This window comes from Borostomias antarcticus (assembly GCF_949987555.1).
Source record: "Borostomias antarcticus genome assembly, chromosome: 11".
In the NCBI taxonomy this organism is placed as follows: domain Eukaryota; kingdom Metazoa; phylum Chordata; class Actinopteri; order Stomiiformes; family Stomiidae; genus Borostomias; species Borostomias antarcticus.
This window is the reverse complement of record NC_140244.1, coordinates 17,927,536-17,950,035: the sequence shown is the minus strand read 5'-3', so window position 1 is coordinate 17,950,035 and position 22,500 is coordinate 17,927,536. Positions and strand designations below refer to the sequence as shown.

The following is a 22,500-nucleotide window of genomic DNA, read 5'->3' as shown; positions in this document are numbered from 1 at the left end:
AAATTGATGACAGTACTTAAGACTGCTGAGTGATTTGCAACAGGCCGTGAGGTAACAGAATGAATACTTTATTCAGTCAATAAGAGCAACTGGATCATCACATTTGAGTTCACTGTTTTGAAAGTGAACGTTCACCTTTGCGCGCATGGCATCAGACGGAACGACTAAACTCATAACAAACCTAGGAACTATGTCGTCTCAAATCTGCCTAAGTTAGGGCTCTGTAAACTAAGTCAGTAAATCCCAAAACTCTGGAATGTTGGAATGTTGAGGCAGAGTCCGGAAGGTTCCGAGGTCCCAGGCATTCTAGACCCTTCTAGGGCCGGTGGGTTCCGCTGGCGGTAGTAGCCTAGCGGTGACGGAGCCGACGCTCAGCTGAAACAGTCCATGCTGGCCTTGGCTCTCTCCATCTCATGGAGGAAGCTGTAGAACTGAGGCAGCGTCAACTCTGCAGGGGAAGAGAAGATCGCGCACAAGTGCACAGTAAAGATATCTCTCAGTAAAGATGTTCTCTCAGTAAAGATATCTCTCAGTAAAGATGTTCTCTCAGTAAAGATGTTCTCTCAGTAAAAATGTTCTCTCAGTAAAGATATCTCTCAGTAAAGATGTTCTCAGTAAAGATGTGCTCTCAGTAAAGATGTTCTCTCAGTAAAGATGTGCTCTCAGTAAAGATGTTCTCTCAGTAAAGATGTTCTCTCAGTAAAGATGTAAAGATGTTCTCTCAGTAAAGATGTTCTCTCAGTAAAGATGTTCTCTCAGTAAAGATGTTCTCTCAGTAAAGATATTCTCTCAGTAAAGATATCTCTCAGTAAAGATGTTCTCTCAGTAAAGATATCTCTCAGTAAAGATTTTCTCTCAGTAAAGATGTTCTCTCAGTAAAGATATCTCTCGGCAAAGATTGTCTCCCACTAACGGTGTCTTGCCCTTTTGTAGCGATGAAGCAGTGGAAAATGGTGAATCCTCCTCTCTGAATGCATGTTATGTATATTTGAAATGTTCATACATAGGTCAAGTTGTAACAACAAACAATCTGTCAGATTATGGTTTATGTGGTGATAATTTCTCTATTTACAATATTATTGACATGTTTTCATATTATAGAGATACAGTACATCATGTAGTCATATTTTTAAAATGTACATATAGCCTACAAGGTTTGTAAAATCGGTTGTGCTGATGATGATAAGCTATTGACAGCCAATTACTGACTACGACACCAAGTACAGTTTTTTATGTACAAAACTACTGTATACTGTATGTATTGGCAATGGGGGGATTAACTGTGGCAAGCACCCCTAGTGGTGGGTTCTGGTACATCTAGTGTGACGGATGGATCCAGAGACCGATCTAACAGCCTCCCTCTGTGGGGGACAATGAACATGTGACATTTAGCACAAAAAGTTGCAAAGTGTACACATACAAACGTACCCATGTAGACGTTTTCTGTGGAGTTCCCTTTCCTGATCACCAGCTTCAACTGGATGAGACAAAGCACATTTGAATGAACTAATCAGTAGGTAAACATAACCACTATTTGAGACACTGATAAAGAACACAGCCCCTCCTACCTGTAGGAAGATGTTGCCGACCTTCTGGATTTCACTGGTCCCAACGGTCACTGCAGAGAGAAGACAAAGCACTTCAACAGGCTACATGTTAACAATAGTGTGACGATACACTAACGTAATGAAATACCAGCAGGGGGTCAGTCCCATGTTCCCCCAGATCCGTACCTCCGGCAATGAGGTCATGTTTTCGCCCCTGTCTGTCTGTCTGTTGTCTGATATCTCCAAAAGTTATAGACAGATTTTAACATGGGCCAAGGAACAACTGTTTAAAATTCCACACGTATTTGCCAAACGGGCAGGGGGGGGTTGGGGAATGACAATGGCTGTGACATGTCACAAAAAGGCACATAACTTAGGATATCTCAAAAAGTTATGGACGGCTTGTCGGATTTACACTGAACTTGGTGGGAGGCTTGTCGTGGGCTGAGGGGGAACTGATTATACTATTATGCCAAATTGACCAAAAGGGGGTGTGGCCTATCACAAAAAGGTGCATAGCTTCCTTCCACAGGGGTTCACGCAACACCACAAAACGTTGAAAAAAAGTTTGTCATAGGGCAAGAAACAACTGCTTCAATTTCCACTCTGACTGACAAAAAAGGGAGCATCACAGTGGGTGTGGTTTATCACAAAAAGGTTCAAATTCAATTTTCCCGTAACACCACACAACTTTGACATAAGGTCTGTCAACATGGGCCCAAGGAATGACTGACTAAATTTCCACCCTAATTAACCAGAATTGGGTGTGGTGGTGGGTGTGGTCTGTCATAAAAGTTACGTAACTTCAAAATGAATATATAACACCACATAACTTTGATGAAATGTTTGTCATGGGACAAGGAAGCAGGAAACCGATCGGAAGCATATTTTGTGTTTTTTTTTTGTCAGAACATTAACGGATACTAGTGACCACTCGGTGAGTTTTCTGTCTTTGAAAACGAGAGTTTATGGTGTTTTTGAGGGGTTTGTCTATGCACCTATGGATCTATTGAGTGTGTTAGCGGCGACAGGCTATATCTCGAGAGTGCACCGATCTTTGCACCGAACTTTGATATCGGCCTTTGTATATGATCATAAATAACCTTATAACATGGCTTGTAATGCTAAATTCCGAACTTGTCCTATTATATTTATAGTTTTCTGCTCTTGCACTTTGGCTTTAGCACTAGATTATGCTCTTAGTCACTTGTTAAGAAAGGAGAGGCACTTGTGAGTTCTGGTGAGTAGTAGTACACTGACTTCCTATGTTAAATGCAATTATGGTAAGTCGCTTTGGATAAAAGCATCTGCTAAATGACTGTGTAATGTAATGTAATGACTCATTTTCCTTGCACTTCTATGGTGTCCTAAATGACAGTTAAAGGTGGGGTAGGTAGTTTGACGTCAACAAGGCCTCCGATTGGTCATCTTTTTCAAAAGAACCCGCCCCTCCCTCCTGTCAATCATGATGTAGTCCCTCCCTCCAAACATGACTGGTAGGTGTGGTGAGATAGACACCCTGATTGGTCAATACATTCGGGCGCGGTGCATTCTTTGAATCCAAAATACAGAGGCAGCGGTAAACACTGAGATCCAAGTTTATTCTCAGAGCACTTCTGTTACTGATAGCTGAAAGGATATTATGCCAATTTTACCAAATAAAGCCAAAAGCAAACTACCTATCCCACCTTTAATTAAGACTTCACTATGCTTGCTTGTATGCTTTTTCCTATTCCAAAAGCAATCTGATTTTGAGGCGGTCGTGAGTAATTTGCTCTTTTAAAAGGCATCCATGGGTTAAAAAAAACTATTATATTGGGACTGAATCGTATGGTGAACCTTGTATTATGAATTGTCCCGTATCGTAAATTGTGTCGTCTCGTCCGTAGTCAGTACATATCAATAATCAATAAGAACACACATCAACACACAAGATGTAGCACACATTGAAATGAAATCTCTTAAGGCTGAAGTTGATGAAGGATTTCATTTGATCTCTAAAGGCTGAAGAATGAGAAAGATTCCATGTGAACAGCAGTTTGGTTCGTGCGCCCAGAGATTTTGTCATGTATTAGGGTGTCATTCAAACAAAGGCACGCACATGCGTATGCGCACGCACGCACACACGCACACACGCACACACGCACACACACACACACACACACACACACACACACACACACTTGAGTGGGCCATTAGAATGTGAATGCTGAGACAGACGTTTCAACAGCAGCACTGTAGGCCTCTTCTGACATAACTCCACTATTGCTAACCAGGACTTTACATGTCAACACTGGTCCTTAGCATAAACCACCTGAAGCTCCCTGAGGGTCATTAGCATGACCAAGGCCGGCCGGCTCCTGGGATCATTAGGGTCCAGGCTGCTTTTAGAAACCACTGATATTAGTGATTAGATGAGGTGAAGGTGAGCAGCCCGCTGGGGCGTGACTCAGGCTCTCATAACCATGAATATGCATCTTTACACTTTCTAGACAAGCCGTCAACGAGAGACGGCCATGAGAGAGCTGGGGCCTTTTCCTCCCCCTCTCTCTGTCTAAGTCTGCCTGCCTCCTTCTCTCTCTCCTTCTCCCTCTCTCCCCCTCTCCCCCTCTCCCTCTCTCCCTCTCGCCCTCTCTTCCCCTCTCCCTCTCTCCCTCCTCATGAAACCGCACGTGTCTTCTTGAATCATAACACTCAAATGAGCCTACTGTATCTGCCATGAGATGTTTCTGTGTGATGAACTCTAACATTGACACCCCCCCCCCACCTCTCTCCCCCCCCACCTCTCCCCCTCTCCATGTGCCCCAGTAGGCGTTTGAGCTGTGTCCATTGGCTCAGGACAATACAGACGTCCTGAACTCAGCTGAGCTGAAGTCTCACCTCCGAACTTCCACTCCATGTCCACCAGCTGGTTGACCATCAGCGTCTGTCCCACCGCCAGTCTGGACAGCACAGCGTAGTGGACGCTCCACTGGACACAACAACAACAACGACAACAACACGCAATCAAATACATCATCAGAGCCCTGTAGACACGAACAATTCAAGCTTCAAGCCCTAACAACATAATCCTTCGGTATAAAATTAAAATAGTAATAAAAAGTATTTTATTTTCACCTCCACTGAACATAAAAAGGCAGCAGCACAGCTGCATTAAGCCTCATTCCCAGAGCCCTTCTTCACAGGGCCCTCTCTCGAATGCGGGTGGTGACCAGTCATTGTTGCGTTGGACTAAATCAATAATTAACCACATTTTGCATCTTTGGAAGAGCGGCAGGTAGCACATACTGTACATACAATGGGCCCAGATCAGACAGGAAATGGACAAAGGCACACACAACCAAAATGTTTAAAACTGGGTGCTAGACAGAATAACTAACTGATCAGGAAAAATAGAGTCTGCTCCCAGGAATCTGCTCCCAGGAATATTGTGTCAATTAAATATTCCTGGGAGCATATTTCTGATGTGCAGACAGGGTCAGAAAGTTGCTCAGAATATACCTGCTGAGAAAAATGAGATGCTTTGTCTTCATTTAGGCCTAGAAGACAAACACAAACATATGATCATGACATCACTTTGCAACTGAGAAAATCAGGGCCAACAGTATAGACCGCCAGCCGATGGAAACCTGCTAGGTTGGCCATTTAAGCACTAGCATTCGACATTATTAGAGACCATCTATGATGACTATCTTCATGCGTCATCTCTGCATGCAGTACCTAAAGTCAGGAGGTCTTCTTTGACCTGGTCAGCTGTCAGGTTCTTCTTTATCGCCCCTGGAGACGGACAACATTATCTGGATTACAATGAGTCGTTTCTCTTCAGGCCTGCTGCCATAGTGGCATAGCGATGATGATGATGATGAAAGTGGTGATGATGCTTACCTATTTTTTTTTTTTTTACTATCTATGCTCTCTCTGAATGTTTCACCATATACTTGTATCTTTTGCCATTTTAGGAAGCCTTTTTATAACACCATTTTAGGAAGCCTTTTTATAACACCGTTGGCCAGGGACTACAGATGAAAATTAGCCTTTTGGCTAAATCTGGCGTATTTACATTTTGTTGCTGATTAATATGCATGCACTGTCCCTTCTTAAATAAACTGAACTTGAACTTGAAGGGGATGATGATGATGATGGTGGTGATACGTACAGTGAGGGACCAGCAGAACACTCTTCATCAGGTTCCTCAGGGGACCAGCGCTCATCCCATGTTCCCCTGCAAACTCACTGAGCTGCTGAACAAACCTGTCTGTCTGCATGCACACACACACACACACACATACATACATACATACACATACACAGATACATACATACACGCACATACACACACAAATACACACACATACACACACAAACACACACATACACACACACAAACACACAAACACACACAATGAATGATTCACACATCCACTATAATTCAATTCAATTCAATCAAACTAGCCAGGCTAGTGTGTAGCTACTATATCTATCTTGATGTGTGCTTAATCATTCACTCACTTCTTTTGGCTCCAGCAGAAAATGAAATAGAATCTCAGTCAGACGCACAAATTGCTGCAGAAAAACAGACACATAACATTACACTAACGCATGTGTGATGATCACTTTCTACAAAGTATAATGAATTCACACACTGGAATAAAGGTGTAAGAACATCCATAGTAGGCCTACACCAAGAGACTGTTGCTGGACTGGGCCTAAATGTTGATGGCTTATTCACTGTGACAGGAAACACTGCTGTCAGCTATTCATCACATGACCTATGTTGACAATAAGAAGTGAAGTCCCTTTTCTCTACTGGGAAAACAGAGAACCCGTGCAATGGGATAGATGCTGCTCCATTCATTTTAAATGAACATGACATAATGATAAAACATTTGAAAGCGCCCTTTATGACCGTGTAGTCCTTATATGAGGCTTGATTCATAGGCATATGGGTTTAGCAGTGGTTAGGTTAGGCTAGTGCCTCTTTTGCGTGCAGAAAGATCGTTTTACGTTGCTGCTAGTCTGGATGACATAGTTTACCTGCTCGTTGAATTTGTTCAGATTTTGAAAGTCGTTGCTCACAGAATCTGGTAACGTATCTTTAGTGAAGTGTAGCTGCAACATTGTTGCCTATGTTGTATCCCTTGGAAATTACTTTGATGTAGACTTCCGTGTCTACGGCAAGCCCTGTGGAAGGCAATCTCTGTATCCGGCGTCCGCACATTCACCGCGATGGCACACAAGCACGGATTCCACGGCCAGAGTTTTAAAGTCATATTGCCAAATTTCGACCATTAGCCAAACAATTGCATGCGCTAGTAAGTAGTTTGATATAGTTTTAGACATGTTGACTGTCTCTATGAGCTTATATCAGAGGTCATTGGAAGGAGGCTACTGTTGTCCTGTTGAAATATGCTTCAAAATGGTTAATCATTGTTGTAAGCCGACGTGGTGCAGTGGAAGAATAGGTCTATCCTAGAGTGTGTATGATTTTCTACTGAGAGTGAAGATCATCCTTCATTTTCCAAGCAATGCGGAATATTTAATTTGACTACACAATTGGGTAATATAGCCCTGCTGTTATTAGGCTATGCAATATGGCCTGTAGGCTATGATCAACAAGCTATATTGTTCATCCATCGATCCCATCCAATCATCCATATAGGTAACTGAATCTCGCTCTCTCACCCTGTAATCTACCATTAGACCACTAAGGACCATATATTTGGTTTGAGTTTTGTCTGAGAGGTAGGGGTACCCCACACAACCGAGCAAGTGTGGTTCCAAATACTCCTGCTTCACATTAATCCATCCATCCATCCACCCACCCATCCATCCATCCATCCATCCATCCATCCATCCATCCATCCATCCATCCATCCATCCATCCATCAACCCACCCACCCACCCATCCATCCATCCATCCATCCATCAACCCACCCACCCACCCATCCATCCATCCATCCATCCATCCATCAACCCACCCACCCACCCATCCATCCATCCATCCATCCATCCATCCATCCATCCATCCATCCATCCATCCATCCATCCATCCTTCCTTCCTTCCTTCCTTCCTTCCATCCACCCATCCCTCCCTCCCTCCCTCCCTCCCTCCCTCCATCCATTCTCCAGGTCCAGTGATTGACAGCCTCTATCTTCCTATTAAAAGTTTGCTCTGCACCATTCATCAATTACTATGTAACACCCCGAAAGTCTGGGCGGTTTCATTATGTATTTTTTGTGATATTTTTATTTATTTATTGTGATTTAATTATGTCAAAGATATGTTTGAGGAAGAAAAACGCATTTTCTGTAACTTATCTTTGCAGGGAGACATGTCAGAATAGCTACTATGATCTAGGCTACTCCTTTTTAGAAATCACTCACCACTAAGTATTCAGGACCACAATAACTGTATTGTTCTCTTCTCTGACCAGTTTGGTACATGGAGGGTTACAACTCTAAGTGGTAAATGTAGTTTGGTACATGAAGGGTTACAGCTCTAAAAGGTAAATGTAGTTTCTTTTCAGCTACAGTGCGTTTCGAGACCCGGGAAAAGTCACGCCTGAATACAGTGGCAGAGAGAGGGAGAGAGAGAGAGAGAAACTTACATCTCGTCTGTTATTTTGTTTCCATTTAAATGTTTTTCACTTGCTTTGGAAATGTAAACATACAAATATTTCCCATGCCAATAAAGAGCCATTTGAACTGAATTGAGAGAGAGAGAGGGAAAGAGAGAGAGTGAGAGAGAGAGAGAGAGAGAGGGAGGGAGCGAGAGAGAGAGAGAGAGGGAGCGAGATACGCGAGCAAGCCTGAATAACTGCTTAGATATTTGCCCCCCAGGGTGAAAACGAGGCCTGCGTGGGTGTTTATAGAGAGCGACCCTTCGAGGCACCTTGGCAACGAAAGTGATCTTTGAGAGGACCAATCAGTCTAAACTTTTCCTGCTTTCTCTTTCCGAACGGCAGCTGCTGCAACAGGTAAGTGTCTGTACTCATTCCGTGGTCGGTGGCAAGCGTGAACTCGCGGCTGACCGGACAGCATGCTGTAAGAGACTCGGACTGTTCCTGCATGAGGTTAGAGGAACTATAGCCTACATGTTTCTCTTTTGACTGTAACTTGTCCAAATCGGACTTACTTTAGAGGTAGTTTTTGGTTTTTAGTGGGAAGACATGCATTTCGATTTTTAATGATTGCAGCACGATGGGAGCTCGAATGGTTAGGAGACCGGGAGGAAGGTCTATAGGCTAAGCCTCAGAAAATTATTACAACTGTGCACGATTTATGCATGTATCTACTTGTTAATAGTTACTTTGTGATAAGCGTCGTAATAATTTTGTTCCCCGTAGTTCATGATTCAAGTGTATTTGTGTTGCGCACGAGGAATGCTGCACATATGTTGCAAGTGAATAGAATCGAATGTATTTTAATGAGCGCGAGGGTGACTTTTTACACGAAATCCCACATATATTTTCAGCCTTAAAGCTCCCAGCCTTTGATATGAACTGTCTTTATAAGTCTATGACTTTGAACTTGTACCGGAGAGCGTTCAGTTTGTTTTCGCGGCACCGACTAAAGTAATCTCAAGTAGGCTATGCGTCGTCTCCACAACTCAAAACGCGTGTAGCCTATAGGCAGGACATCCCGTCGTGCCAGCGCTGTGCGGATGAATTGTTTTAAATAGGCCTATCATTATTTCCTCCAGTTTGTAGCCACGGTAAAGCGGGGATATGGAAGGCGAGAGGTTGCCTCGTTGGGATAGGCCCTCGAGGAGCATAATTTATAGTTTTGGATGTCACTGAAGACTGCAAATTGAGAATGATATGCGACTGCAGTATTAATATCTGTGGAAAATTCTATCCCTACACTCCGGACTCATTCACCGTGATCGAGTTCATTTGTCTGCATCGCGCGAAACCGTCTGAGGGAAGTGAGGTTGAGGATTCCGCGCGGCCAGTAGAGCACATGAGCTGCTCTGGGGCGTGCCTTTTGAGTCGCGCGGAGTTCACCCCTCACGTGTGAACACATTGTAGGACTCATTTTGCCCTCAAACTCGAGTGTATGATTCCCCTCTCAAAACATACAGGAAGAGGAGTAGGGGGTATAAGGAGTATACCCACCTCTTTATCCATGGACCCGCATACCCATTCATGTAACATTTTTAACATTTCTACAGTATACCCACTTTTTTAGTGAGAGTATACACACTTATTTACTCACCGCAACACCCTCGAGAACATGAACATGTTCAGGCATAACTGCCAGTGAGGACGATCAGATGAATTTCGTAGATCGGGATATATCTCTGTTTTATGGGTTTGCAAAGAAAGTTTAGCTCTTGAGGAGAGCTGTGTTCTCTCTCTTAAAATGTAACTGTAAATGTAGCTTACTTGCATCAACATGAAGCATTACAGTAGGCTATGTTATTTAATCACTCTGCCATCATCAATCTCTGTCACTCTCCAGAGAGGCTAAATTTAACCTGGAAAATACCCATTGAGATACAAGATATTTTACAAAGGGGATATATATTCAGGAGCCAGAAACCATTCAATTGAGTGACAATCCTACTACTCCAAACTGTGATCTAGGCTACCTATGAGAGGTCCTGCAGAGCTAGAGAATAGGCTACAGATACACTTGATATATGCGTTTTCCCTATAGGCTACTAGTACACGTATATGTTGTGGACTTAAAGTTAGAAGGCTGTTTGGGTGGGAAACTAATCCTACAGGAACTACGAGGCCCATGATGTGGGCCGCTCAGTCCGGCCACGGCTTCCTCCTGCCGGCCCTCACCAGTGGGCTGTGGCCTTGTGATGGTGGCTGAGAGGGAGGGCTGAGAGTCTGGAGGAAGAGAACGATCCTGTGTGCCTAATCTCTGACATTCAGGCTCTCAACACAACTTTGATGTTGCCCCTTTCCACGCCCCCGTCCCTTGCCCCCTCTCCTCTTCCCTCCCTCCCCCCACTCCCACACCCCCTCCTCTCTCTCCTCCTCCCTCTCTCCCACACCCCCCCTCCCTCCCTCCCTCCCTCCCTCCCTCCCTCCCAGCTAACCCCCACCAGGAGTACATTGACCTCTGGGACTTAAGCCTGTTTTATGCTTCTGTGTAGACGGACAGCGCACAGAGGCAGAGGCCACAGTGGAGGTTGGCCGCCGCGTTGTCGTGCTCGTCCAGGAGGCCACTGAAGCTTCAGGGCACGAGGCCGGGATTTCCGGTCAAGCATGTAACATCCGTTCTCTCGTAAACCAGCAAGCCTGCCAAGCATGGATCGAAATTTTCTAAATTTTCTAAAGCCATGGAGGGAAATCACCAAAATCCTGAACACTGATGTTAAAATCGTCCGCTGTTCCATGAATGACTAGCGCACAACAGGTGCTTCCCAGAATGCACACACACATGCGCTACACTGTAATCCAGGCTTTAGGCTAGCGATTAACTCAGATCTGGGTTTCCTATGGGAGATAGTGGCAGACATTCAGAAATGAGAAAATTCTACAATGGAGTACTTGATTAAGTACACAATGCATGAATCCTATACTGATTCTTAGGGATGGGACAATCTCCTTTTTTGGTTTCGATTCTTGAATTTCTTTCAAGCAAGATCGGCCAATTTCGATCCCAAATCAGATACAGATTTTTTTTTGCCTTGTTACTATTCCAAATCAATAATAGAAACCGGCGCCCCAGCTTAGCCTACTTAGTTAGCTGGATAGCCAACTAGCTTTTTGTCCATGTGTAATGATTTGGCTGCACTGTGTAGAGCCTCAGCATTCCCACAAAATAAAGATATAATGTAGAACGCTTTGTATTGTTGACATTCTTGGATGCACCCTTTGCGACAATGTTTCTAATCACTTTGTGTTTAGACTACACTGTGGTGTAAACAAGCATATATTTGGGAGAGCTGGCACGCATAACTAGTTGGTTGGAAATTGGTTTTACAACTGGTCAGTCATATTGTTGCATAGTAAACAGGCAGCCCAGTATAGTGCATGGCTAGCTAGGCTAGGCTAGGCTAGGTAGGTAGGTAGTCGATTTCCCAGCTGGCACGGCTACTAGGGCTCATTGTTTGTCGCTATGGAATAGGTTGACTACTTTCTGGAAGTAAAAGTTAGGACACTTTCCACATCTTCTGTTTGAACACAAAAATTTTGCTCCCTTTTTTTTTTCTTCAAAGTGAACAGGATGCACCTGGTGATCTAGCTGTCTGTGGTGTGTGTGTGTGTGTGTGTGTGTGTGTGTGTGTGTGTGTGTGTGTGTGTGTGTGTGTGTGTGTGTGTGTGTGTGTGTGCGCACATGTGTGTTTGTGCGCGCTCGTGTGAGTGAGTGTGTGTGTGTGTGTGTTCAGCTGGGGCTTACCCCTTGCCCGTAGTAAAACCCATAAATAGGTTTTCCACCTGAAGGAACATTCACACCATTGCCATTCATGTCCTCACTCCATTCTGACTGTGAACGTGTATTTTTTTATATATTTTTTAAACAAAATCCCCCAAAAGTGACAACCTGTCAAACAGGTATATGGGTCTAGTGTTATGCTGACTGTCAGTGGTGGTGGTTTGGAAGTCATAAGTAGCCCAGTCTGGGACTTTTACCCTAATTGTCAACCTCCCTCTCTCTGGAGGATGTCTCTCTCTCTGGAGGATGTCCCTCTCTCTGGAGGATGTCCCTCTCTCTGGAGGATGTCCCTCTCTCTGGAGGATGTCTCTCTCTCTGGAGGATGTCTCTCTCTCTGGAGGATGTCTCTCTCTGGAGGATGTCCCTCTCTCTGGAGGATGTCTCTCTCTCTGGAGGATGTCCCTCTCTCTGGAGGATGTCTCTCTATGGAGGATGTCTCTGTCTATGGAGGATGTCCCTCTCTCTGGAGGATGTCCCTCTCTCTCTGGAGGATGTCTCTCTCTCTGGAGGATGTCTCTCTCTGGAGGATGTCCCTCTCTCTCTGGAGGATGTCTCTCTCTCTGGAGGATGTCCCTCTCTGGAGGATGTCTCTCTCTGGAGGATGTCTCTCTCTGTGGAGGTTGTCCCTCTCTCTGTATGATGTCTCTCTCTCTGGAGGATGTCTCTCTCTCTGGAGGATGTCTCTCTCTCTGGAGGATGTCCCTCTCTGTGGAGGATGTCCCTCTCTGGAGGATGTCCCTCTCTGTGGAGGATGTCTCTCTCTCTCTGGAGGATGTATTTCTCTCTCTGGAGGATGTATCTCTCTCTGGAGGATGTCTCTCTCTCTGGAGGATGTCTCTCTGTGGAGGATGTCTCTCTCTCTCTGGAGGATGTCTCTCTCTGGAGGATGTCCCTCTCTGGAGGATGTCTCTCTCTAGAGGATGTCTCTCTCTCTGGAGGATGTATCTCTCTCTCTGGAGGATGTATCTCTCTCTGGAGGATGTCTCTCTGTGGAGGATGTCTCTCTCTCTCTGGAGGATGTCTCTCTCTGGAGGATGTCCCTCTCTGGAGGATGTCTCTCTCTGGAGGATGTCTCTCTCCCTGGAGGATGTCTCTCTCTCTGGAGGATGTCCTCTCTCTGGAGGATGTCTCTCTCTGGAGGATGTCCCTCTCTGGAGGATGTCTCTCTCTCTGGAGGATGTCTCTCTCTCTGGAGGATGTCTCTCTGTGGAGGATGTCTCTCTCTCTCTGGAGGATGTCTCTCTCTGGAGGATGTCCCTCTCTGGAGGATGTCCCTCTCTGGAGGATGTGTCTCTCTCTGGAGGATGTCCCCCTCTCTGGAGGATGTCTCTCTCTGGAGGATGTCCCTCTCTGGAGGATGTCTCTCTCTCTGGAGGATGTCCCTCTCTGGAGGATGTCTCTCTCTCTGGAGGATGTCCCTCTCTGGAGGATGCTCCTCTCTCTGGAGGATGTCCTTCTCTGTGGAGGATGTCCTCTGGTTGAATGGTAGATGTTGAGGTTGGTGTGTGGGAGACCTCTCCTGTGTGCCATACTGCAGTGTCCCCCAGACCAGGATTTGAACCCACAACCTTTGTGTTTGAGTTTGTGTTCAGGTGTTCTCATGCTTATGGTCTTCTGCTGGACGGGGTCATCTGAGGAACGACCTTTTAGGTCTTTTGTTTAACAGTGACTTGTTTAGGTCTCCAAACATGCACGCACGCGCACACACACACACACACACACACACACACACACACACACACACACACACACACCTTGGTGTATGTGTGTGTGTGTGTTTACCTAGGGGCTCCACGGTCATGTCTGATGGACGAGCCCCCCTTGTTATGACCCCAATGTCCTGTGAGTGTCCCTACCACTCACTCACACACACACACACACACACACACACACACACACACACACACACACACACACACACACACACACACACCACCCTGAGGTCTGGAACTTGGGGGAGAAGAGTCATTTCCGAGTATATAACCTCCTGGACTTGTATAGTAGAGCTAGTTACTCTGGCTGCTGCTGTTGTTGCTGTTCTATTGTTGTTGTTGTTGTTGTTATTGTTGTTGTTGTTGTTGTTGTGTTAGCTGGTGATACTGTTTTATAGCTTGTTTGGCCAAGTCCAGAGAGGAACAAGGTTAAATGGTATAGTTGACTCTGTTTTCTATGCAGACACCTGGAGAGCTTCTCTCTCATCTTAGCTTGTGTCCACCACACACCCTTAAGGGTTCTAAGGGGAGCTTGTGTCCACCACACACCCTTAAGGGTTTTAAGGGGACACTTATATTGACAAAGTCCCTCTTTGTCTATCAAGTCTTTAGAACATGAGGACAACCCAGTGCCAAGCAGGTTCTAAGATGAGGAGCCCTCCGCCTCTTGTGTTGCATGATTGATGTCAATGCATTCGTGTCAGAAATGTGACACAGCTGGATTGCAATAGAGAGGTGAGTTCTGATGTCACTGTGTAGGCCTAAAAGCTAGCATCACCAATTGAGTCCAAAATGGGATTTGCGAAAAATGCTGTTTAACAGAGACTCCCAGAATGGAGTACATTTTGTTCTAAAAGTTAAAACACATAATTGCAGATGGGTTTTAGGACTTTTGAAGTCTTTAGTTGGGTCTGAGGGGTTATTGCTAGTGCTATGCTAAACATTTTGAAACTAGGCTACATGAGTCAAATGTCTTTCTGGCTATAAAAATGCATGTGAAATTTACGTTTGTTGTAGCCAAATCTCTCCATGGAAAAGTATTTTTTCAGCAGATGATATCTTAGTTACAAGATTGAGCTAGCTAAGACAGATTTGTGTTCATATATTTTGTATTTATTCAGTTTGGGTAATCTCACGTCCTCTAGTGCTAGCTCAGGTTATGAAAAACATGGTGGCCATTTGACTGCTGTAGTCCAGCTTCAATAATGGTTTCCATATCTCAACAACATCGACCTAAGAACCAACTAAGGGCTTAAAAATTCAACAACCCATCTTCAATTATGTGTTTTAACTTTTAGAACAAAACATGGGCTACTCCAGTCTGGCATTTTTCACAAATCCCATTCATTCAGAATCAAATGGCGGCGATGCTAACCTTTCAGCCTACAAAATGATAACATGGCCTCACCAGTCTATGATTGACCTAGCTAGCTTCTGGCGTATTTACACAACAGGACTATAGGCTGTATTATGGTGTGATGCAGTCTGTTAGTGACGATTACATGATGAATAGCTTCTAGACTTCACAGGCTACGTGCTGGGGCATATCTGTTTTGACTGCTGACACGTTGCCTTTGGTCCATCTCCAGGTTTGAAAAGGAAACGAGGTCATCAGCGAAGACGTCTACTGCTAACGCGATGCCATCCAACAAGTATTCCTCCGCCATCATGGTGGAGAGCGACAACATGACGGCTACAGTAAGTCAACACACTTGCACGAGCGCGCGCACACACACACACACACACACACACACACACACCATCTGTGTTCCCAGGAAGAAGAAGCATAATCAATTTGGCCTCATTCAGAGAGGGCTGGCACCTCAGCCTATGCATCTGGTCTGGCCGGGTCCCCGACCTCGTAGCAAGCCTCGCAGCTGCACGCTCAGACCAAAGAACAGAGGAGAGGGGATGGAGGGAACGAACCAAGGAAGAAATGAGGAAGGGAGTAGTGGAGGAGGGAGGGAGGGAGGTTTGGCCACTGAGTCTCTTTGACACACGGATGTCTCTCTCTCGAGGGAGTGTCTGCCGTCGCTGTCTGAGTAAACAGGGACAACAGGAGCAGACAGGAACCGACACCTTCCCCCTTCTTTCAACCCTTCCTCCCTCCCTCACCCCTGCTCCCTCTCTCACCCCTGCTCCCTCCCTCACCCCTGCTCCCTCTCTCACCAGGAGAAAGGTAAAGAGACGACGACTGCCGTCTATTTGAAATATTATATTATGCAGACTTAGGGCTTATTGCGGTAGACTTTGTGACTTCAAAGTAGGGTTTGAAGGTGAACAGAGTGATTCTGTGCTGGGCTGTATGGGTCTGTACATGCTCTGCAGCTTAGGCTGGCTGCATTGCTCGGGGTTTCCCTAGCACAACCCGCAGGGAGCCCTGGTCACACACTAGGCCCCGCGCTGCTGACAGTTACAGATGTGTGTGCTTGCGCTGGGTCGTTCATGTGTGTATTGTCTTTTGCTGTAGGCACTCCGAGTTGATTGAAATCCCTTTTCCCTGACCTTTCTACCATCTCCCTACAGTAGAAGCTGTGTGTGTGTGTGTGCGGAGCTGGGTTGTGAGAGAGGGAGAGAGATGCTGAAAGGGGTTTGTAGCCACCTGGTCCCAGCCTCAGTCTTTCCTCTCTCTCTCTCTCTCTCTCTCTCTCTCTCTCTCTCTCTCTCTCTCTCTCTCTCTCTCTCTCCTCTCTTCTCTTCTCTTGGTCACAAAAGCGGAGTGTTCTGAAGCCCTGCTCGGGCCCCTTTAGCTGGGGGCTCTGGGTAAGGGAGGGAGAGCGGGGGTCGGTGAGGTGTGTGTGTGTGTGGGGGGGAGGGGGGGGGGGGGGGGCGGGGGGCTAGGAAGAAGAGTGATGGGCAAGGGAGAGGGGCGGGGGCCCAGGAGAGGAGCAGGGAGGGGGCCGGGGGGCCGGGCTGAGGGATGAGGGGCTGAGGAGAGGAGTAGGGGTCTGGGGGGGGGGGGTGGTGGGGAGCAGAGGAGAGCGAGGGGGGGGGTGACCTGGGGAGAGGGATTTGTGTGGGCTTTAGAGTTTCGGGTACAAAGGCAGAGTCAGAGAATGACTGATCATTCAAAGCGAGCGCACGCGCGCACGCGTGCACGCACACACACACACACTTTTTGCCGAACACCACCAAGGACATGCCTCTCTTGTCCGGTCTCCTGAAGCAGCAGAGAGAATGAAGCGAGCAGGGGCTGGTTGGTAGGAAGCGAGGCGCTCGTATGCAGCTATGTTGCCAGGTTTGACATCCCTCTCCAGGCATGTTGCCAGGTTTGACATCCCTCTCTCCGTGCCAGGGCGCTCCTGCGGTTTAGACTCAACGGCCAACCGAAACAGTTTCCTGAGTCACGCTGCTCTGTACACAGATGTGTGAGAGATTTAGGGTTCAGACAGGAGGAGGTTTGGGGGTGTGGGGTGTGTGTGGACAAGGGAAGGTGTGTGTGTGTGTGTGTGCGTGTACAGTATATGTGTGTGTGTGTGTGAGAGAGAGAGAGAGAGAGAGAGTTCAGTGGTATCCTAGACAGGTACAGTGTGTGTCTGCATGTGTGTGTGCGTGTTCGCATGTGTGTGTGTGTGTGTGTGTGTGTGTGTGTGTGTGTGTGTGTGTGCGTGCGTGCGGTGCCCAGCGGTGTCCTAGACAGGGACAAGGCAGTCTAATCTCTTTAATGAGAACCCTCATGCAACCCCTCGCCTGTGTGTGTGTGTGTGTGTGTGTGTGTGTGTGTGTGCATGGATATTTTCTTCTCTCGCTCTCTGTGTGTGTGTGTGTGTGTGCTTGAGGCTACAGTAGGCTGGCTTTGGTGAGCTTGTTGCTGACAGTCAGGGAGTTGCGTCACAATCTCAGCCTTAGGGCTCCCATTTACACTGGAAGAGAGAGAGAGGGAGGGGTGAAAGAGAGAGGGAGCGACAGAGGGAGTGGAGGTGTGTGTGTGTGTGTTTGTGTGTGTGTGTGTGTGTGTGGGCTGTCCTGTGGGTGTATTTGTGTGTGTGTGTGTGTGTGTGTGTGGGGGCTGTCCTGTGTGTATTTGTGTGTGTGTGTGTGTGTGTGTGGGCTGTCCTGTGTGTGTGTGTGTGTGTGTGTGTGTGGGCTGTCCTCTTGGTGTATTTGGTGGTGAACGGAGTTTACTGCCATTGTACGAAGCTTGTTCCCCCAGGGTGAGAGAGAGAGTGGGTTCTCTAGCTGTCCAGGTTCTCTCTCTCTCTCTCTCTCTCTCTCTCTATCTGTGGAGTTCCAGGCTTCAGGAGGGGCATTCCAGGTAGTTGGTGGCAGGCGGGAATACAGACACGCAGACGAGGGTTGGGCCGATGAACGACGTCAATGTTTAATAGCCAAATACGATGGTTGAGAAAACATTGTTACACTGGGTTAAAATAATTGCAGGGCACTTTTTAAACACTTAGGCTGCCAAAGTGAATAGTTGGGTAGTACATTTGTGCAATTAACTAGTCCCTGTTAAGCCGGGCTCAGACGATTTATTCCCGATTCACCCCTCCCGACAATTGGAGGAGAAATCTGGTCTGGAACGTTGGTCTGGGCCGATGATCGGCCCAGATGATCTTGTAATGTGAGGGTTTTACAGATCCAATCTTATACCTCCCGATCGGGCCTCTGTAATATGATCTTTAGAAACATCTTTAGACACGAAATAGCTTCCTCACTTCATCATATTACAGAGGCATGTGAAAAACCACAACATGCCTACGCTCTATGTAAGCACAACTAGCGATTCATAAAGACAGATTGATGAAAACAACCGTTTCGCGGCAGAAAATAGACTTTTATAAACTGCATTCTCGGTGCCCCCACCACCACCATTACATGCATATACTGGCTCGCGCTGGATTTTACATTTCTTCTACATGCCTCCGAACTACACCAAAGTGATCTCGGTGAGTCAAACGTCTTATAATATGTCGTAAATAAGGTCCAGGTTGTCAAAAACGAGCATTGTCCTTTAAGTAATAGGCCTATAAGATCATGAAAATCAGTAGGCTTTTTTATAGGACTAGGCTTAGATGTCATCGTCCATGGCGATGTTTGGATGTGCACATCGTGATGTCATATTTGACTACACATCGCCCAACCCTAATGCAGACAGACAGGCAGACTGACAGACATGCAGGCAGACAGACGGACAGACAGGCAGACACACAGACAGACAGGAAGACAGGCAGGTAGACAGAAAGGCAGGCAGACACAGACTGACAGATATACAATATAATGCCTGCCTGTCTATCTTGTATGGGCTTCTTTCAGTAGACTCAGCAGTTCCCAACACTCTTACACACACACACACACACACACACACACACACACGCACGCGCACACACACACACACACACAGCATCTATAACACTCAATAGTTCCAAAACACATGTAAACACCACCATCCCGTCCCTTCATAATGACTGTTTACACCACAGCAGACAGATCCTTTAAGATCCTGACAGTGTGTTTTCATAGTCTTAACTGATCCTATAAAGCCAGGAAGACACTACTAAAGAATGTGCCCCGACACTAAAGGGGGGGGGGGGGGGGGCAGGGGGAGGAGAGAGAGAGGAGAGAGAATAAGGTCGATTCAGAGGAGAGGAGAGGGAGAGAGAGAATAAGGTAGATTCAGAGAGGAGAGGGAGAGAGAGAATAAGGTAGATTCAGAGAGGAGAGGGAGAGAGAGAATAAGGTAGATTCAGAGAGGAGAGGAGAGGGAGAGAGAGAATAAGGCAGATTCAGAGAGGAGAGGGAGAGAGACAATAAGGTCGATTCAGAGAGGAGAGGATGTAGAGGAGAAGAGTGTACATGGATGAGTGCAGCGAAGGAGAGGATATAGAGGAGTGCAGGTAGAGGAGAGACAGGTAGAGGAGAGACAGGTAGAGGAGAGACAGAGAGGAGAGCCAGGTAGAGGAGAGACAGGTAGAGGAGAGACAGGTAGAGGAGAGACAGGGAGGAGAGGAGTGCAGGTGGAGGAGAGAGAGAGGAGAGGAGAGACAGGTAGAGGAGAGACAGAGAGAAGAGGAGAGACAGAGAGGAGAGACAGGTAGAGGAGAGACAGAGAGGAGAGGAGTGCAGGTAGAGGAGAGACAGAGGAGAGGAGAGACAGGTAGCGGTGTCTAATGTTACTAATCCCCAGCCGGTCGGTCATGTCGAGGCAGAGCCCAGACTGGGGTCGGCTGAGCAGAAGCCCTGAAATCTCTGGGTGGGAGAAACGATAACATGACTGGGATTGTAAAGAGAAGCACTCGACATCTCACTGCTCAAGTATTTCATCCAACATCAAATCTAATCCAACTCAGTTAGTACTCACATGTAACCCTTGGTTGACGTGGTGAATAATCTACGGTCAGTGGTGTGGAGGTCTTCCAAGTGGTCCATATTAGGATGTGGGGAGATCAAATAAGTTCAAATAAGTTTTTTGCGCACGTGTGTGTGCGTGTGTGCGTGTGAATGTGTGCCTGTTGTGTGTGTGAGTACATGAAGGAGGTATTCACCGCCTGGTTTACCTTCATTCTCAAAACATCCTAAACTTAAAAGTGGCTCCTAAATTGCCTAAACCCCCCCAAAGATTACAGCTGCTGCGTTGCACTGGACCAGGGCCGGGTGTTCTGAGGAGGAAGAGACAATGACAAATACATGAGGGCCTCTAAAACACGTCTTCAATTTAAAAATATTCTCGTCTGCTTGAGTAGCATTAGCATGTTTACTCTGCATCAGCCAGGGGCTTGAACTCACAACCAGACACCAAGGAAAGGTTGTGTTCTAGTTTGAGCCAAGTGAGAAGCTGGCAGTTTGCAGTCACAGCTAGATATTTACACCTTAGTAGTCCTGCATGAACATATTAGTAGGACTACATACTGTGATGGGAATGAGTTGTGGGACTCTAGACTGAGCATGATTCACTGACTGATTTGATTGGATTGAACACAGGTGGGATTGATTGAGATGTAAGCAGACAGAAGACTGGTCAGATGAAGAGATGAAGAGATGCAGACAAGAAACTAACTTTTTAAACAAATTAAAAATATTGTTAATCATGTCACACAGCACAGTGGAGTATGCGTTAACATTTTAACTTGAACTCTTGTTGAGCTACCTGCCATGTGAGAAGCCATAGATGGTTTCACACTGACTTAGACTTTGTTTACACATACACGGGTATTTACAAAAATGGATATTTCCCCCTCTCCGTTTTAAATAAATAAAATCGTGCACACGAACCCGCATAAATACGCCACCACCCGCATAAATACGCCACCAAGAGCACTCTACGCCTGTAGGCAGCAGTGTAACGAGAAGCATGAAGACACGTTAGCCAATCAAAAGAAAAACAAAACAACGAATGAACAAATTCCTCTCCTCCTCGACATAATAAAGCAGTTGTATTTGCAAATGCAAACACACCAACAGACTTTGCACTAACATAAAACGAACATCGCTTTAGCATCCATGATTATTAGAGCACGTCAGAGGAGCAAACACACTGTAAACAAAGGTTTATAGTTTCTGTCGCATACATGACGTAAATCTTCCTCTGTTTACATGCAAACGAAATAACGGAGTTTTCCTAAATCTCCACTTTGGCCGGAGTTTTTAAAAGATTCGTTTTCAGTGAGTTAAAACCTCCGTTTACGTGTGAACAACAGGTACAAACGCATATAAATATCACAGTTTTCCCAGATCCCCAGCTACGTGTAAACAAGGTCTCAAACATCACAATCACAAAGGTTGTAGGGCTGTATATCATCTTGGATTTCGCGATACGATACGCATCACGATACACAGGTCACGATTCGATACGTATCACGATACAGAGGTCACGATACAATACGATACGATACGATACGTATTGCGATACACACATAATTTACTGAAAGATTTTAAGTGTTCAAGACTGAAAACTGAATGGCTCAAATGCACTATATAGATAACTCAATGACTGGACAGAGAGCTAGCTAATAAATATTTTACATTTGATATCCATGCTTTTTAAACTGTCAACATTGTAGTATTTATGGTTTTTCAAAATTATTTATATGTATGCTTTTTTAACTTAATATTGTAGAATATGCTTTTTAAACTAGATTTAAAAATTTAAATCAAAAAAAAAAAAAAAAAAAAAAGTTTTTTTTTTTTTTTTTTTACAGCGCCCGGCTGTATCGATACTTCGGGCTGAAAGATCGATACAGTATCGCGAGACTACGTACCGCGATGCATCGTTGTATCGATACAATCCTACAGCCCTAAAAGGTTGCATGTAAATTCCACAGGTGCATGTACTGTGCAATGTTTGCACTAAGCTCACTATTGCCCTGACTCTCTTCCTCGCCCCCTCGCCCCCGTCACTATTGCCCTGACTCCAGGGTAGTCCAATCACACTGCTGGTTTTTCCACTATGTTTGTACAGTATCTTGCACTGTCCTGTCCTGTCCTGCCCTGCCCTGCCCTGCCCTGCCCTGCCCTGCCCTGCCCTGCCCTGCCCTGCCCTGCCCTGCCCTGCCCTGTCCTGCCCTGCCCTGCCCTGCCCTGCCCTGCCCTGTCCTGCCCTGTCCTGACCTGTCCTGCCCTGTCCTGTCCTGTCCTGTCCTGTCCTGTCCTGTCCTGTCCTGTCCTTGCACTTGTCCATTATTGTGTTGTTATAAAGCACCAATCTGATTATCCGTCTTTATTGGCAAAATGTAATATAATTGACACAAAAACTGTTGTCAGTCTGTATTGAGAAACCGTAAATGTTCGTTTATCGAGGTCAAAACTGTCATCAGTCTGTATTGACAAAATGTAACTTTATCGACACCAGTACTAACCGTCACTCTCTTTCCCAGGCAGCGGTCAATGGGGACACCCCTCCAGCC

General features: G+C 46.0%; 2 protein-coding genes across 2 annotated transcripts in view; one reads left to right on the top strand and one right to left on the bottom strand.

Moving 5' to 3' along the window:
* Positions 1–95: 95 nt before the first annotated feature.
* On the bottom strand, positions 96–6,715 carry commd7 (COMM domain containing 7). Its single transcript, XM_084446009.1, has 9 exons — positions 6,582–6,715; positions 6,057–6,110; positions 5,704–5,806; positions 5,268–5,324; positions 5,049–5,086; positions 4,428–4,518; positions 1,569–1,618; positions 1,429–1,477; positions 96–448 (listed from the first exon to the last, which is right to left on the bottom strand). Exons 1-9 carry the CDS (start codon positions 6,663–6,665, stop codon positions 372–374), a joined length of 603 nt encoding a protein of 200 aa, XP_084302135.1. The 5' UTR covers positions 6,666–6,715; the 3' UTR covers positions 96–371.
* Positions 6,716–15,295: 8,580 nt separating this feature from the next.
* dnmt3bb.1 (DNA (cytosine-5-)-methyltransferase 3 beta, duplicate b.1) overlaps positions 15,296–22,500 on the top strand; it is a gene marked incomplete at both ends in the record, with an annotated part of 29,867 nt that continues 22,662 nt past the window's right edge. Inside the window, 2 exons of the mRNA XM_084446006.1 lie at positions 15,296–15,355; positions 22,471–22,500. The exon at positions 22,471–22,500 is cut by the window's right edge and continues 121 nt beyond it. Of these exons, the coding sequence (XP_084302132.1) occupies positions 15,296–15,355; positions 22,471–22,500 (90 nt within the window). The remainder of the gene's footprint in view (positions 15,356–22,470) is intronic.